This window comes from Sphaerodactylus townsendi, linkage group LG12, assembly GCF_021028975.2.
Source record: "Sphaerodactylus townsendi isolate TG3544 linkage group LG12, MPM_Stown_v2.3, whole genome shotgun sequence".
NCBI classification, from domain to species: domain Eukaryota; kingdom Metazoa; phylum Chordata; class Lepidosauria; order Squamata; family Sphaerodactylidae; genus Sphaerodactylus; species Sphaerodactylus townsendi.
In genome coordinates this window covers 411,861-427,550 of record NC_059436.1, presented here as the reverse complement: position 1 = coordinate 427,550, position 15,690 = coordinate 411,861, and the positions used below count along the sequence as shown (strand labels likewise).

General features: G+C 43.8%; 1 protein-coding gene across 5 annotated transcripts in view; it reads right to left on the bottom strand.

Moving 5' to 3' along the window:
• NSD3 (nuclear receptor binding SET domain protein 3) overlaps positions 1–15,690 on the bottom strand; it is a 65,039-nt gene that overhangs the window by 37,705 nt on the left and 11,644 nt on the right. For 3 of the 5 annotated variants that reach the window (XM_048512483.1, XM_048512485.1, XM_048512486.1), the window contains exons 2-8: positions 11,961–12,691; positions 9,548–9,625; positions 8,672–8,743; positions 6,244–6,415; positions 5,117–5,268; positions 2,309–2,821; positions 295–418 (exon numbers count right to left, since the gene is read on the bottom strand). In XM_048512483.1, coding sequence (XP_048368440.1) covers positions 295–418; positions 2,309–2,821; positions 5,117–5,268; positions 6,244–6,415; positions 8,672–8,743; positions 9,548–9,625; positions 11,961–12,647 — 1,798 coding nt within the window. In that variant the 5' untranslated portion in view covers positions 12,648–12,691. The remainder of the gene's footprint in view (positions 1–294; positions 419–2,308; positions 2,822–5,116; positions 5,269–6,243; positions 6,416–8,671; positions 8,744–9,547; positions 9,626–11,960; positions 12,692–15,690) is intronic. The other 2 variants (XM_048512484.1, XM_048512487.1) reach the window with 1 other exon arrangement.

The window sequence follows — 15,690 nt, the reverse complement described above, 5'->3', positions numbered from 1 at the left end:
TGGACCAGCCACCCTACCTCTCCGGAAAGTTTGCAGAAAAACGAGATAAGCCCCATGTACATTGTTCTGAGCTTCCTTAGAAATATATAATAAAAATTAAGTGACTGGAATGACAATTCCTATATAACTTAAACAGTGGTCAGCACAAGCACTTTGAACCACGCTCAAATAAATTTCAGGTGTACCTTTGAATTGCACGTTTGATTGTTACACAATGAAGTCTTTCCTAGTTCTGAATCCTATTAGCAGTGCTGTTTTCTTAGACTTAACCCAGAAGTCACAAACTTTACCTACTTGCCAACCCAGATGTCTCAGGAGATGCTGCGCTTTGTGATGAGGTTCGCTCGTTTCGCTGGACAGATATGGAGGTGACCTTGTCTTGCCCCTTGATGATTATTTCTGGTTTGTTTCCTATGCCCTGTTATAAAAATGAAGATAAGAGTCAATAATTACTGAACAAATTCAGGCTAACTACTCTAGCTATGAAAGAAGTAGCACCTGCCAAAGTTCAATGTATGTATACAAGCTAACACAGTAATAACACAGAAGCCCTGCCCCACTCAAGTGTGCTGACAACCCTTTATGTTATCTGTGTGTGGTGTTTCCCACTAAGATCTGCTGAAAACACTGGGAGTGGGTGTCAATCAATCTCAGCTTCCCTTCCCAAATGTCTGGCAGCTAGTGCATAAGGCAAGGGTGTCCAACTCTGGCGCTTCAGATGTTCGTGGACTACAATTTCCATCAGCCCTTGCTGGCATGGCCAATTGGCCAGGCGCAGTTCCCCCTCAATCCACCCCTGATCCCAGGTTTTTACTTGGTTTTAATGTCAGCAGTCCTATAACATTCCTTATTGGATGACCTATCCTATTGACTGAATTGACTTACATTGTGTCATCAGTCAGTGAGAAAAGTGAACTGTAAATAACATTTTTTATAAAAAAAAAACATGCTCTCTTTCTCCTATTCTGTCCCTACACCTGCTATCCCACTGATACACAGATGCCCTCATTCTGGTTAATTTGCTATAATTTCTATACCAGTCAACTGCAGTCAGCAACCAAAGTCAGCACACTGCAGACAAACTGTAGCTTTTCAGTTCTGAATTCACAGCCAAGAAAAAAGGACCTGAAATTGCAGGAGAAAACTCAGGAAGTCCCAACATGTTTGGAAATCCCTGAATCATAACTTGGACATTTGGGTTCATGTCATCTAAACTAAGAAAGGCCTGGTGGCAACTTGCAAGGCCAAAAGCAGGTGAACAGAATCAAACTAAACCCACAACACCCCAATGTCTGTTTTGTCAGGACTGATCACAATCTGCAGATCAGTCCTGACAAAACAGACATTGGGGTGTTGTGGGTTTTCCAGGTTGTATGGCCTTGTTCCAGCAGCATTTTCTCCTGACACTTCACCAGCCACAACATGGCCATACAACCCGGAAAACCCACAATACCCTGGTGATTGTGTCCACGAAAGCCTTCGACAAAACAAGTGTTATCAGCTGGCTTGGTTTAAGATTATGATTCAACAAGAAAGAGGTGGTTTTTGAACACTATTTTAAAGCTGAACAATATTATCTCGGTATTGCACATTCTTCTCCTTAAGCTTTTGGCTCTTGACGGTGTCCAACCGACACCTTTGTTGACCATCAGGAGCCTGGATGTGATTCTGGGTGTCTCCTTTACTATGGAGGTGCAGGTCACACAAGCAGCTGAACTGGTGTTCTTCCATCTATGCCAGACTAAGCGACCGGCATCCCGTCTCATTCTGACCTAGCCACAGTGATCTACACAATGGCCAAATCCAAATTAGGTTTCTGTAACTCGCTCTACACAGGGTTACCCCTGAGACTGATTGGGAAACTTCAGCTGGTTCAGAATGTCACTGCACGAGTCCTCACGTGAACACTATGGGGAGTTCACGTCCAGATGGTGCTCCATCAGGTGAACTGGCTCCAAATCAAGGTCAAGGTTCTGGTATTAACCCTAAATGGGTCTGGAACCATCATATCTGTGAGACTGTTTCTCCCATATAACTCCGGAAGAGTATGGCACTCAGCAAGTGGTTCCTGGTGGTTCCAGGCCTAAAATCTGTACTACTGTCCTCAATTGGAGCCCGGCCATTTTCACTCCACAAAGCAACTCTGACCAGTTTGGGAAAAGTAAATGAAACCTCTGGAATTCAACAGGCATGGATTCAGACAAAATGCCACAGAGTGCTTTCTAAGATCATAAATTCTGGTGAACATTCAGGTTTAAATCTCAACACTCACTAGACTTTTATATCCTTTACATAAATATGTCTTTACCTTGGTAGAGTAAACAAACTGATCAATGAACTTTCCATTGCCAGCAGCATTCTGAAGAGCAAAAACTTGTTCAATTTTAACAACTGGAGACATATTACATTTCTGTAGGTCCAACGTCCCCTGGTGCATGGTTATTGATGCTGGTAAGGATTTTCTGGCTGCAGCAGTTTTCCATGCTATTTTCACAGGGGGTGGCTCTTCTTCCACGCTAGACTGTCTTCTCTGGCTATGTCTCCGCACCTCGATATTAGACGAGGAGGTTACCGTAGAAACCTCATTGGTCTGTTCTGGTTGAGGGCTAGGTGACGGTTTAGATCTCCGGGTTTTTTTAGCCTCCACTTTAGGGGCAACAGTCCTCTTGGCTTTTGACAAAGCCTCCTCTGGTTCTTTATCTACATAGATGAACGTGTACTGTTCTATCCTCTCTTCCCGAGTCATTTTCAATGCCTTTTCAGCATGGGCAATGCCAATATCCCACTGTGCACGCTCTCTCTGCGGCCTTGGTTTGCGAATCTTTGGAAGAAAGGAGACACATTTATTGAATTGATACATTCCCACTCACAAATTATTTTTCAAATTATAACCCGTATTTGTCACAGTTACCAATTCCACAGAATGGGGTATGCTCTGAAAATGTGGCTGTAAAGTCACAGGTTTGCAGGACAACAAAACCACATTGCAGAAAAAAATTAAAATAAATTTCAGAATGCATTGCAAGCATATACACACGATGCACTGGTGGTATCTTTTCATCACTGGGTACAAGCCATGCTCAGACCCCCAAATCCCAAGCGTGTCAATACCAGGTCATCATCTCAAGGACCTGATCAACCATACAGCTTCTTCAGATGTCATTTGGGGCAGGAAAGAAATAATCGGAATATATTTGACCCAAGTGCATTCCGAAATGTTGCTGTTGGACAGACTGAGCAGCCTGAATTTTTGAAAACGGGGTTTAAAAAGTAATTTTGGATGCATGGAATGAATGCCTCTATATTGCTGAAGGTGCACGCAAATAGTACACACTTCTTTCAGTCATGTTCACAACCTGCTTAACCTTGTCCTCAGCAAGCCTAGACTACAGCAGCTTCAAGGGATTCCTGCTAACTAACTTCAGTAGGTATACAAGAACAGAGGGAATTGTAACTTTACATCTGCAACTCAAATAGGCATTTTTAAGAAGAGAAGAAGAAGAAGAGTTTGGATTTATATCCCCCCTTTCTCTCCTGTAGGAGACTCAAAGGGGCTTACAATCTCCTTGCCCTTCCCCCCTCACAACAAACACCCTGTGAGGTAGGTGGGGCTGAGAGAGCTCCGAGAAGCTGTGACTGGCCCAAGATCACCCAGCTGGCGCGTGTGGGAGTGTATAGGTCAGGGGTCGGGAACCCACGGCTCACGAGCCGCATGCGGCCTCTTCCGCCCGCTTGTTCCCCATCGCGGCTCCATGAGCGGAGCCTGCCGGCCCCTTAAGCCCTGCACAGGAAGCAGGGAGGCCGAGGGCACATCTCCTAGCCAGCGACGTGACGGCGAACGAGGCTGGCCACGGGCTTTCTGGCTCCTGCCAGTCTCCGCTGCTTAAGCCATGAGGCCGGGGTGCTCTCCCGGTGGCCGGGCAGGCCGAGCCACCAGGCCCCTCTTCGCCCGCCCTGCAGCAAGCAGGGCGGGCACATCTCTAGCCCGTGGGGGGGGGGGTGAGCGGGCGGGGGGAGGGAGGGCGAGCGAGTGAGCGAGCAAGTCGGAGGGGGAGCGGACGGGGGGCGAGCGAGTGGCTGGGGGGGGGTGGTGGTGAGCCAAATGGCTCTTTGGTGGAGAGCCAAATTTGGTGGTGAGCCAAATGGCTCTTTGAGGGGGAAAGGTTCCCGACCCCTGGTATAGGCTAATCTGAATTCCCCAGATAAGCCTCCACAGCTCAGGCGGCAGAGCAGGGAATCAAACCCGGTTCCTCCAGATTAGATACACAAGCTCTTAACCTCCTACGCCACTGCTGCTCCTGCTAACAGACTGTTATCCCAACACAAGTAAAAGAACACCTTAGCACTCAAGTACTAAGTACTATCTAAAACAAGACTGCCTGAAAAGATCTTCAGCACTACCTTTCTATCTTACCAAGTTCTCAAAATATTTTCCCTACCTTTCTGACAAACCTATCTTAACATATTTTATACTTGTGACTTTTATTCAGTCTTGTATTTAATATAAACGACAAAGGGGGGGGGGAGGCCAATCGTCAAGCGAGGCAGAAAATGAAAGTGAAGCAGAGAGCAAAGAAGCAAGCGCAGGCACCCTAAGCAGCTGTTTCTCCCCTCGCAGGCAGGAAAGGGATGAGGAGAAGAGGCATTCCCATGTGATGGGAAGAGGAACTTTGAGGTCATTTCCTGCCTCCCTGAGCACAGTGTGGGAAACACCCACAAGATGTCCTCCCACTTAGGGGAGAAGACACACTTGGTGGGCAGTGTGATTTGCTTGAAACCACAGATGCCAGGACCGGTTAGGACCACATCATGTTCTATGTCTTTTTTCTACTTCAAAGTTTGTATTTTATTTATTTTTTATTCACATTTTTATCCCGCCCAATACCCCACAGGGTTCAGAGCAGTTCGTCATTACCCATGCACTCCTCTTCCCCAAAGGACAACCTCAAAGAACATAGTAGAAGCTCCTTTGGGGGCCTTGTGAAATGTCAATGGTCAGTCAATGGTATTAATACAGCAAACAAATAATCAGGTCTAATGTGAACAGTTAATTATCCTACCACCCCACCAGTAAAATAAACTGTACAATTCCAGGTTCATTTCGGAATGTACATACCTTCTGTTTTTCAGAGTGATTGGCTTGCTTGGTAGCCTCTGCCACCAACTGATCGTACTGTTTGCGTCCTATGTACTCTCGTACCCGCTTCTCGTGCACCCATGCCCTCTCGGGCTGGTTACTAAAAAACTGAACATGATATTCCCGAGCACCTGAAATTGAAAGAAAGCATTCTTCTCAGCTGAATAACATAGGCCTCCTCCATGTTTTACAATAACCACCCTCCCAAAAATTTGAATTTCACAGACAACTTAATTCAAAATGTTCCATATTATCTTTTTTCCCCTGCAGGAGATACTGAACATTCACGATGCTCAGAAATTAGGCCTACGCAGACATATAGCGCCTACATAGGGTAGAGGAAAATTGGAACTTTGACATGATTCAGTGTATGCATGCTGCTATGGGCCCATCATCATATCAGCTTCTACGTCTCTTTGGCACTAACAGTTATTGGCAAGTGTCATGAGTAGGAACTCTGTTAGAGAAGATTTTAATGACACAGAATGCTGATCAAAGTTGGGAAAACAACGTTTTTGTTACTGGAAGGTTGATCAGAGGAGCCAGGGTGGGCCTGGGATTCCTATCAACTTCAAGAAGGACGAAAGCAACAGAAATCATAATAAATATTGGCTAGGTCATGTGTGAAGGATTATAATCGAAGGACTTGTGAGAATTTAAAATAAGTTCTCTCACCTGCAATCCTTTCTTTTGCTGTGAAGTCACAGGTGACTTATGGCAACCCTATACAATTTCCAAGGCAAGAGGTGCGCAGAGGTGGTTTGCCACTGCCTGCCTCTACAGTTCATTTACCACCTAAGAACTCTACAATCCCATTCCTCTGCATGTATAGACCAGCTCTGCAATGATATAAGCAATGTGCTTATTGGGTACCTGAAATTGGCTACAAAAATGGCAAGGGGTCTTGTTTGGGGTTGGTTTTTTGGGGGGGGTGTCTCTTTTCTACCCAGACAACTTGGCTTAGCCTTCATGACTGGTCAGGTAACACCATGCAGCGATACAGCTAAAGAAATACACAAAAAATCTGAGTTGAAAGGGAGATACTGTTAAATAGCCACTCGAAACATGTTTTCCACCAAACCTGCCCAGCAGACAGAATTACTTACCTCTTGTGTTAATTCTGGTATGAACTTCAAGTTGAGGATCACTTGAAACCATGCAGGGCCACCAAGGGTACGTTCCCACCTTGGACCAGACCAGATCTCCCACCTCAAACTTGTCATCACTTGCTGTTTGTGCTGGAAGAGGAGAAGAGACCTCCTCCTCCTCCTCCTGGGCCTACAAAAATGTGACAGTGAGATCAGGCATAAGCGAAAACCAGAGATATGCACCTGATATTCGAAAAACAGCGCAAGAGATAACAGCTGCAAAGTGTTGCTTATCTTTCTGGCAGCTGATAAATAAAAGAAAAAAAACCCAAATTTAAAAATAGGAAATAGACATCACAATGCACGCACATTCAGCTATGCCTGTGGTACCCTGTGGAGGGAATGAGTGAGGTCACAGGGTATGTAGTGGATGGGAAGTCCCAAGGAGCCCTCCAGCCCATCCTCCTTCCCTCTAGCCCTTTCAGCCCCAGAGCAGGCAAGGACCTTGGCTGGCTGCTACCACCATGATTCAAGGACTTGTCTGGGGAGACCCAGAGAACCCTTCCTGCCCTAGACAGCTCCCTCTTCAGTTGTGATGTGCACTGCTGTAAGGTTGAGTACAAGGTGTGAAGACGGAGAAAATGGAAAAGTCTAACTTATAAACCAAATATTGTAGCAACTGACTAAACAAGAGAACAGTCATGAAAATGGGAAGAATTACAGGGTATCTTTAAACATATGGGGCAAAACTTCCCAGGGAATAAGGCAACTGGAAAACAATAAAATTGCCCAATGCAACTATCTTACTACTTTTAGCTCTATTTCAGTACTCGGCCTGCTTCAGGTCATCCTCACCCTCCTTGAATAAGGGATCATCTTTCACTGATAGCCTCTCTGCCTCCTAGCTCCTGGGAGAAACCAATCCCGCCCCATATAGGGTCTTACATGGTCTCTCATCATGGTCTGCCTCCTCAACAGCAATTGGCATAATTTTCCCTGGCAATTTTATTAGTTCCAATTCCAGACTTGGAGGGTATCTAGGAAATGCTGACCCAGAGGAAAACCTACACCAAGACCCAAGGCCTTTATGTGATGGGAAGGTTACCTTGTGGTTTATTCAGCCCGATCCAGGTCAGGCTGGCAGGCGGGGATGGCATGCTCTGGTGCCATCTTGCCCTCTCCAAAGGGATTTCCAGCAACACAACCCCAACCCCACCCCCCTACCCCCAGACCACGTAAATCCCCTATAGGGGATAATGGAGATACACCACCCAAAAGTGGTGTGTCTCCAATGCTGGCTCTGCTAGGCTGGATGGGCAGTGAAAGCTGACTAAAGTTGGCTCCTTGCTGGCGGGCCTAGGAAAAAGCAGCAGATTCTAGGTTGGGTGCCATGAAGGCACAGAGTGGATGAGCAAATTGCCCCTCCGCCGGCTTATTTGCCCCTTGCATCAGTGGGCATTCATTCCGTCCCCATCCCACCCACCCCCCACCCCCGAATTGGGCTGATAGGCTGCTCTTCTCAGCCTCAGGCCTAAGATAATGCCACATCTAAAACAGTTGGTTAATTTCACTCCTCTGGCCTTTCAAATCTTCATATATATTATTTGAAACTCTTCCGCCTCACTTTACGCCAACAAAGGGACCTACAGTGGCTTACAAAGCCATCCTCAACAGCCCAGTTTCAAAGTTTCCTGAAAACAGAGAAGAAAGTGCCTTCCCAACCTTATCTAGAAGGTAATTCCACAAGATGTGAGCCACCACAGTGAAAGCCCAAAGCAGTGGCAACTGCGATAGATCTACAGGAATGGACAGCAAAGAGAAACAGTGGAGAAGATTGGAGTTGCCACACAGGTTTAAACACGGAGAGATGGTCCTGCAAAAATATCCCAGTTCAACAGGTTCCCCATAGCTCACAATGATCACATCCTCCATCCTGAAAGACACACTTTAACATGAAATCCATGGAGTTGATCTCTATGGCATACGGGCAGCAAGTGTGGTGTAGTGGTTAGAGCATTGGACTAGGATCGGGTTCAACTTTGCAGTCTACAATGGAATCTTGCTGGGTGACCGATTCTCAGCCTAACTCACCTCTTAGTGTGGTTGTAAGAATAAAATGGAGAAGAGGACAATTATATAAGCTGCTTTAAGGCATACAGTCTGAGAGGGAATTGATAGCAGGCGCCATCTTGAGCTAACATTAATATTAATTTTATAAGCTGCATTTTAATGGGGTAGGGTTTATTTTTATTAGAGCCATCTTAATTCATATTTATTGTATTTTAAATTGATTGTGCTCTATCTGTACTGTACACCGCCCTGAGCCCTCCGGGGGAGGGCGGTCTATAAACCCAATAAATAATAATAATATAATAATAATTTATGTCCCCAATGGGAGAAAGGTAGGATATAAATTAAGTAAAGTAAAATAAAAATAAATACTAACAGGGGTTTCATCCAACGGTACTGTTTCTTCCCTTGGTTTTTCAGACAGTGTGCTCAGCCTCTCATTTGGTCTCTGTGAAATACATTAAAAGGAAAAGGGAAAAGTCAAAAACCTGAATGGCAAGCAAGAACAATGACAGAGAGAAAAAACTAGAGAGGGAACAAATCAGTAGATTGCTCCACTCCTAGTAGCACCATTCTGGTCACAGAATTTCACTAATATTCGGCTCCATCCACATTGCTCTGACTACTCTGGTACTCTGTTTCAGGTCAAAAAGATGCTGGTGGGAGGCAAGGCAAAAAATTAAGGCATACAGTTTATACTGGACCACATGCAGCACTAAGTAAGTTTTGGAATAAACTCCCCCTTCTTGAGAGACACTTTCATGTACATCATTAGCCTGTTTTGCCAGCAGTGACATTCAACACAGCAAACACAGAATGCACAGCTTGAACCAATGAGAAAAGCACAATATTTAAAATCAAAGCTTCAGAATGCAGGTATCTTCTGAACTTGATTGTGCCTGGCTGCAAAATAAACATAGTCAATCATCATAAGGATCATGTCTTTCTCACTATGAATTCAGTTTAACAGGGCCCCAGACTTGACAGTCTTCTTGCAAGTTCAGCAAATATAATTATTTGAACTTTGGGTAATATGAAAGCATTTCTAGGATTCACCAACAGCTTGCTGTTGCAAAGGAAACACTCAGCTAGCAATTTAAGCAAAACAGAAAAGAAAAAAGGATGCATGTGGAGGAAATTCACCATGCCTCCACCACCCCTTCTTTTTCAGTTCTATGTAACAGCACTACACATTTTCTATAAGCTACAAAGTTCAGCCAAATGTTCTTGGGTGCAATCTGAGATGTGTTACCTCTGCTGCAGCCTCCTTCATACACACAGTTTTCTCACTGGGAGTACAGGAAAACAAATCTAGGCATGTGCTTTTGCCCTGTGAAATGAACAAGCAGGCTGTAATATCAGTACAAGTCTCATGCCCACATGCAAAAGGAGCTCCCCAAATAGTTCACAATGTTAGCAAAATGCAAGATTTAAATACAAATACAACTAAGACAGGCAGAGACAAAAACAGTCATCATATTTATGGCACCCAACTTCAGACTTCATTGACGCTGAACAGATTATGATCAAAATGGAATCTGGTGGAATCACACAAGTCTTAATGAAATATACAACAACTAGTGCTTCCCAGTCAGCACCTTATGATCAAAAAGCAACCTAGTCTAGGCATGTGCTTTTACTTTTTAACAAACTTAAGCCATACTGCATAGTGCAATTACACTACATTGGACACAAGGGGTATATTCAGCCAACAGCATGTGCAGCTATGTTAGACAAACAAAGGCCCCTTCCGCACATGCAAAAAAATGCATTTTCAAACCACTTTCACAACTGTTTGCAAGTGGATTTTGCCATTCCGCACAGCTTCAAAGAGCACTGAAAGCAGTTTGAAAGTGCATTATTCTGCATGTGCGGAATGAGCCAATGTGTGGGGGATTAAGTGATTTCCTCCACATTGCACTGAGGCCCTCTAATGCCAGGAGAAGAAGTAGGAGGATGTAAATGGAGGAAAGGCAGAATTAAGAACATGCTCAATAGAAAAGTGGGGGTAGAAAAGGAAATGGGTACAACTTGGAAAGCTGCCTCAAAGAGCCAAAAGGAAAGATCCCTCTCAGCAAACTCAAAAACAAAAGGGGAAAAAAAACAGTGCAGGTACTTTACAACCCCCTTACCTACTTCAAAGCCTCAGGCAACCTGTTATGGGAGTCCCACCACAGAGCATGTGGGTGTGTGTATAGTACACATGCTCAGATGAACAGGCAACATTTATGGCAAACTGGTCCAAGGTTCAGTAGAATACCATTCGAGAGCACACTGTAGTTCATGTGCAACACCTCCCCCACCCCCCACTTTAGTGCATTGAGTCAAGGTGTAAGCAATAACACAGCAGATGAAAAAAGGCCCGACTTTAGGCTAAGGACGGTCCTACCCCCAGCATGGTTAGGCGTGCCATGAAATTGCGGCACCATTGCTGTAGTTTGACTATCAAAGGTTACACAGCACATAAATGAAAACGAACAGCCTTCGAAACAAGAATATGGCACATGGCTGGAAAGGAGCAAAAAAGACAACCGTAGAAAAGGTTTCTAGCAACTAACTGAAGAAACAGAATGGCATTCAATCTCTCTCCTCAAATTTCATATTGCCTTTCGTCCAAATCTTACATAATTTTGACATCCTAACCACAAAGATTTAATTGACTGACTAGGGCACAGAATTCAGTGATGGGTGTCATGGGAGATCAGCCTAAATTACTCTTGATAAGTTTCATGAACTATGTGGGGAAATCTCTTCACGGTATTAGAAGAGACATTCTTGCCTCTGTTTAAACTATATAAACAATACAGGACAGGCTAGGAATTGCTGCCAGAAGTCAAAGTTTACTGTGATTTTCACCACCTGTCCATTCTATAGAGATAACAAACTTTTGTTCACAACAGTGAAATTTGGTGCAGGTTCAGTTGCTGCCACTTCTGAGCTGTAATCAACAGGCAGTGCAATCCTGGGGGAGAAATAGTTGTTGGGCGGCTTCCTAAGAGGCTTGCTGCGCTGTGGTCAGCAAGCCAAAAGCGATGCTCCAAAATTTCTGTGAAATCCCCCTATGTAGCACAATGGCCTTCACTTACTTTTTTGTGGGTGTGACGTATGCGCCAGCAAAAGAGGGCATTCCCAAGCTGAAAGGACTCAGGAAGCCGACTAAAGCCAAATCCATCCCTTTTTTGGTGTGGGCCCGAGTCGAAGGAGCACTGGCGCCATGGCTGCATTGGTGCCTCTGCACCTGCACAAATGCCCTTACACCAGTGTAAGGGGCATTCACACTGGCGCTACACTGCCTCCTCAGCAGTTTCTGCCCCGCTCCCCGCCCCCATTTCCCAGGATTGAACTGTTGTTGTGAAAAACAATACAGTTTAATTCTGGCAAGACTTCAAACTATTCAAGAAACCATTGGAACACTTTTTTCAAAAAGCAGAATTTGGATTTCCATTGTGTAGAGGGCAATACACCACGATCAATATCTCACCCCCCACCCACCCACCCAGTGATCTGAAATGAGGATACCCTGCCCAAGAAGCTACTAATCAATCTTCACTATATGTTTATCCAAATATCTACAACCTTAACGGCATGTAAATAAGAAATGAAAGGAAGGCTGACAGGAATAAGCACAGAAACAGAGCAAAACTTACATTTGTAACTCTACTTACATTTTGTTCCTCTTGATCTAGTTTTGGAATTTTATGCGATTTGCGCTCTTCTGAGTGGGAAGAGTCATGTTTGCCGCTTTTTTTCCTCTTCTCTTTTCTCCCTTCATGTTTTACCCTCGCATACTCGTTCGCCTGCACTTCATTCAAAAGGTCCCCACACAGCGAGGACTCAAACAATTCCCTGCCATTCTGGATTGTTTTGGTTATTTTTAATTTTATTTCTGGTGAACCAGTCTTCTTTGGAATCACCGTTTGGGACACTGAAGGAGGAGGAGGTGGTGGCTGCTGTGGAGGAGATGGTTTTTCCAGAATGTCATGAGACCTTATGTTAGAGTTCTCCATCTGATAATACTCTGGGGGACTAAAGTTTCTAACTGTGCCATAGCCATTTGCTGAACCATTGGGATACTGACTATATGACTGGTATTTGGCTTGGGGTTCATACATGCTGATTGGTGGAAATCCATTAATGAGGGGTGGAAGGTCCTCTGTAGTTGGCGTAGGATACTGAAAACCTTGCTGCAAGGCAAGAGCAGCTTCATATGGTGTCTGTCTACCATCTTCAGTGATGTCACTGCTAGCATCAAAAGCATCCTCTTGGCGGATGTTAGCCGAGTCAATGAGTTGAGGTGGTTGCTGAATTGTGTTTCCCATGATCCCTTGCATGAAAGAGAAGGAGAAATCCATTGTTCTGCTCCAGCATCCTTAGCTTTCCCTTTTTCTCATAGGGCCTGAAAAGAAAGGAATAAGTAATATGTAACCACTCTAAAACATTCTGGAACTTCTAAATAGCAGAATTAACAAGAAATTCCTTTCCTGCTAAACAACAACAGAGAGCCATTTTTGAGACTTATAGCATAAACTTACATGAGCTGGTACCCTCTTCTTCAGGTGGTTAGTAAACTGTACACAAGCACAAACATACACAGGTAATGTTTGTTGTATGCAAATGTTTGTTGTATGCATTGTATGCAAAATTTGTATGTTTGCATACAATGGACCCAAAGGCTATGAAGTGTAAGTATGCACTGTAAAATTTCTTGGAATTTCACATGAATTGACGAAATAATCACAGACTGTACATGTTGCTCTTCACAGTCAATTTATATACCTTTATTATTACGTTTTTAAACATGCACACACGTTTAAAATGTTTCACACATGTTTCACACATCAGAAAAAAATGTTTCACACATCAGAAAATAAAAGCTTATGTCAGAATTATTCTATTTAGCTTTTAAGGACCATGAGACTTTTTGTTGCAACATGATTTCCTTCTGGAACTTTCTCAGGAAGACAAGAGATATCCATCCTTCCAATGTATCTCAGTTCTAATTTCTTGGAATGATTCTGCATAGGAAGACATTAAAAACTGATGTGTAGGATAAACAAAAGCAACCAGGTAAGTGCAAATGTGATAATTGTTCCAAAAATTCCACTTCAGGCACACGTCTCTGTGAAACTTCTTTGGGTAATTAACCAGGCAATAACTTTACAGAATCATTACGTTGGAAGGAAATAGAATGTTCCCAACCAGCACATTTAATGAAACTAAATTAACGAGAGCCTGCTTGCATAGAAAATTGCCTAGTGCCTGTTTGCATGTCACTAGTAGCCCATCATGGATTGTCCCCAGGCACCAAGGAGCCAAATTCTCTTGGCCTGGAAAGAGGGGAATAAAGGGGAACAGGAAAAGGTCTTGTAGAACCGTTCTGTTTGAGTCCAGCAACAAAGGTTATTTATCATGAAATAAATATCTGTTTTCCATTAAGCAGCATAGTCTGCTAATATTAATGATGGTGAATGAATTTCATTAATCCATTCACAATGTCTTGCTTTCCAGAGTTTTACGAAAGATCATTTTGGGTAATTTTTCTATCTAAAAGATATTATCACATATGCTTGCTTTTGCAGTCCTTACATAGAAAACCATGATTTTAATATTTATGCAGAAAACCATTATTTAAACCTAACCTTACTGACTAGTGATTTAAATTGATTTGAATATGCTGGCAGGGGCGAATATGCTGGCAGTAGTCCATGAACATCTGGAGTGCCATAGGTTCACCACCACAGCTTTAGAGGGTCAGATCCGAAGTACAGCCAACGGAGTATGGAGTTGGATTTCCCTGACTCAATACTCCCATTTCACCCCACCAAGTCCTCCCTCCACCCAGTTCTGCTCCCAGGGGCCGAGGGGCCCTCACGGCCATTGTGTGGGATCTGTAGTGAGAGGGTGAAATCAGCAGAAACTGCCACTGCCTCTTCCAGCAGACGTGCCAGCCCATCAGGATAACTACCTATAATTTGGCAGAACAGCAATCTAGGATCCAATTCAATATTAACATTTTAAACTAACACTGGAATCCTTAAACAGCATTTTGCAGCTGAAAAGGAAATTGTGTCCACTGTCTGCAATTTATGCCATATCAGCATGTACGGTTCCATTTACTAATAGCACAAATAAAAAAAATTATCACACCTCTCAAAATATGAGGCAATATTGGAAGGCAAAAATGTAACTGGGAGGAAGATGACAGAAGGTTAAACAAAACTTCTTTTAAATCTTGAAAACCCTTGAAGATCGAAGAAATCGATAAAGCTGGGAAATTCAGTCTAAACCTTAGGCAAAGCAGGTCAAGAAAGAATTCGGAGCACACAGTGCTCAGGACCGATCCCTGTGCAAAGGTTCTAGATGCAGGATGGGACACACCCTCCCCTCAACAGTGCAAAATCAGTCTGATGAATCATTTTTAAAAACCATTTGGCTTGCTGCTAAACAAGAGTTTCAAAAAGCAGCCACCATTTTTTTGTTTTCAAATCCAGGCTAACAGCTGAGCTCTTCAATGCGAAGGACTAACAGAATCCACGTTCCTTGTTTCCAGGCCCGTCAGCATCCTTTCATGCATCATTAGCAAATACACAAAGCCAGAAGAAGTAAGACTGCTTCCTCCATCCATTCAGTTACGAATCAGAAAAGATGGAAGGGGGAGAGGAGTCACCATGCTCAATAAGGAAGAGACACCACAGCTACAGCTCCTTTCCCCTCTGCAAAAGAGGCTGTGGCAAAACAGAGGGAGGCGTTTTCAACTACTGCCTCGACATTTTCACTCGTAGAACAAAGGAAGGCGGGGGCGGGAGGGGGGGGAGGCCCTTTTGCCAGCATCTTTACTTCTTCCACAGTTCATACCACATACTCAAAATTCTGTCTCAAAAGTCACCCAGCATTCGGCTTTCCACAGTATTTCAATGACAAAACTGGATGGCAATGCCGTGATTTATAAAGTACATTTTTTAATGTGACAAGACCCATGTTCCCTACTCAAGAAACTCACAACTCCTCTCATCCAACTTAGAAATAGAAAATGCTCAGGTATCAAAGCCGGGGGGGGGGGGGGGTCCTTTTTTTAACCACTCTGTTTCTACAAGCTGAGGAGTGAAACAGCCCACCAGTTCAATGTCTGGTAACTCCAATGTCAGCAAGGCATCAAGGACAATACAAAACAAGAATGTGTTAGTAATTAATCATTGGATGGGCTGTAACTGACAGTAAACAGTCAAGATGTGTTTCGCCCACTTGTATATGTGTTTCATGTTTACTTATTTATACAGGAGCAGATCCTAAATTGAGAATGATCTGCATACGCTTCAACTATCCCTGTTTACCAGGGACACTCTTGGCTTTTTGGTTTCTGTAGCTGGCAAATCATGCTCTCTAATTTGCCTATTT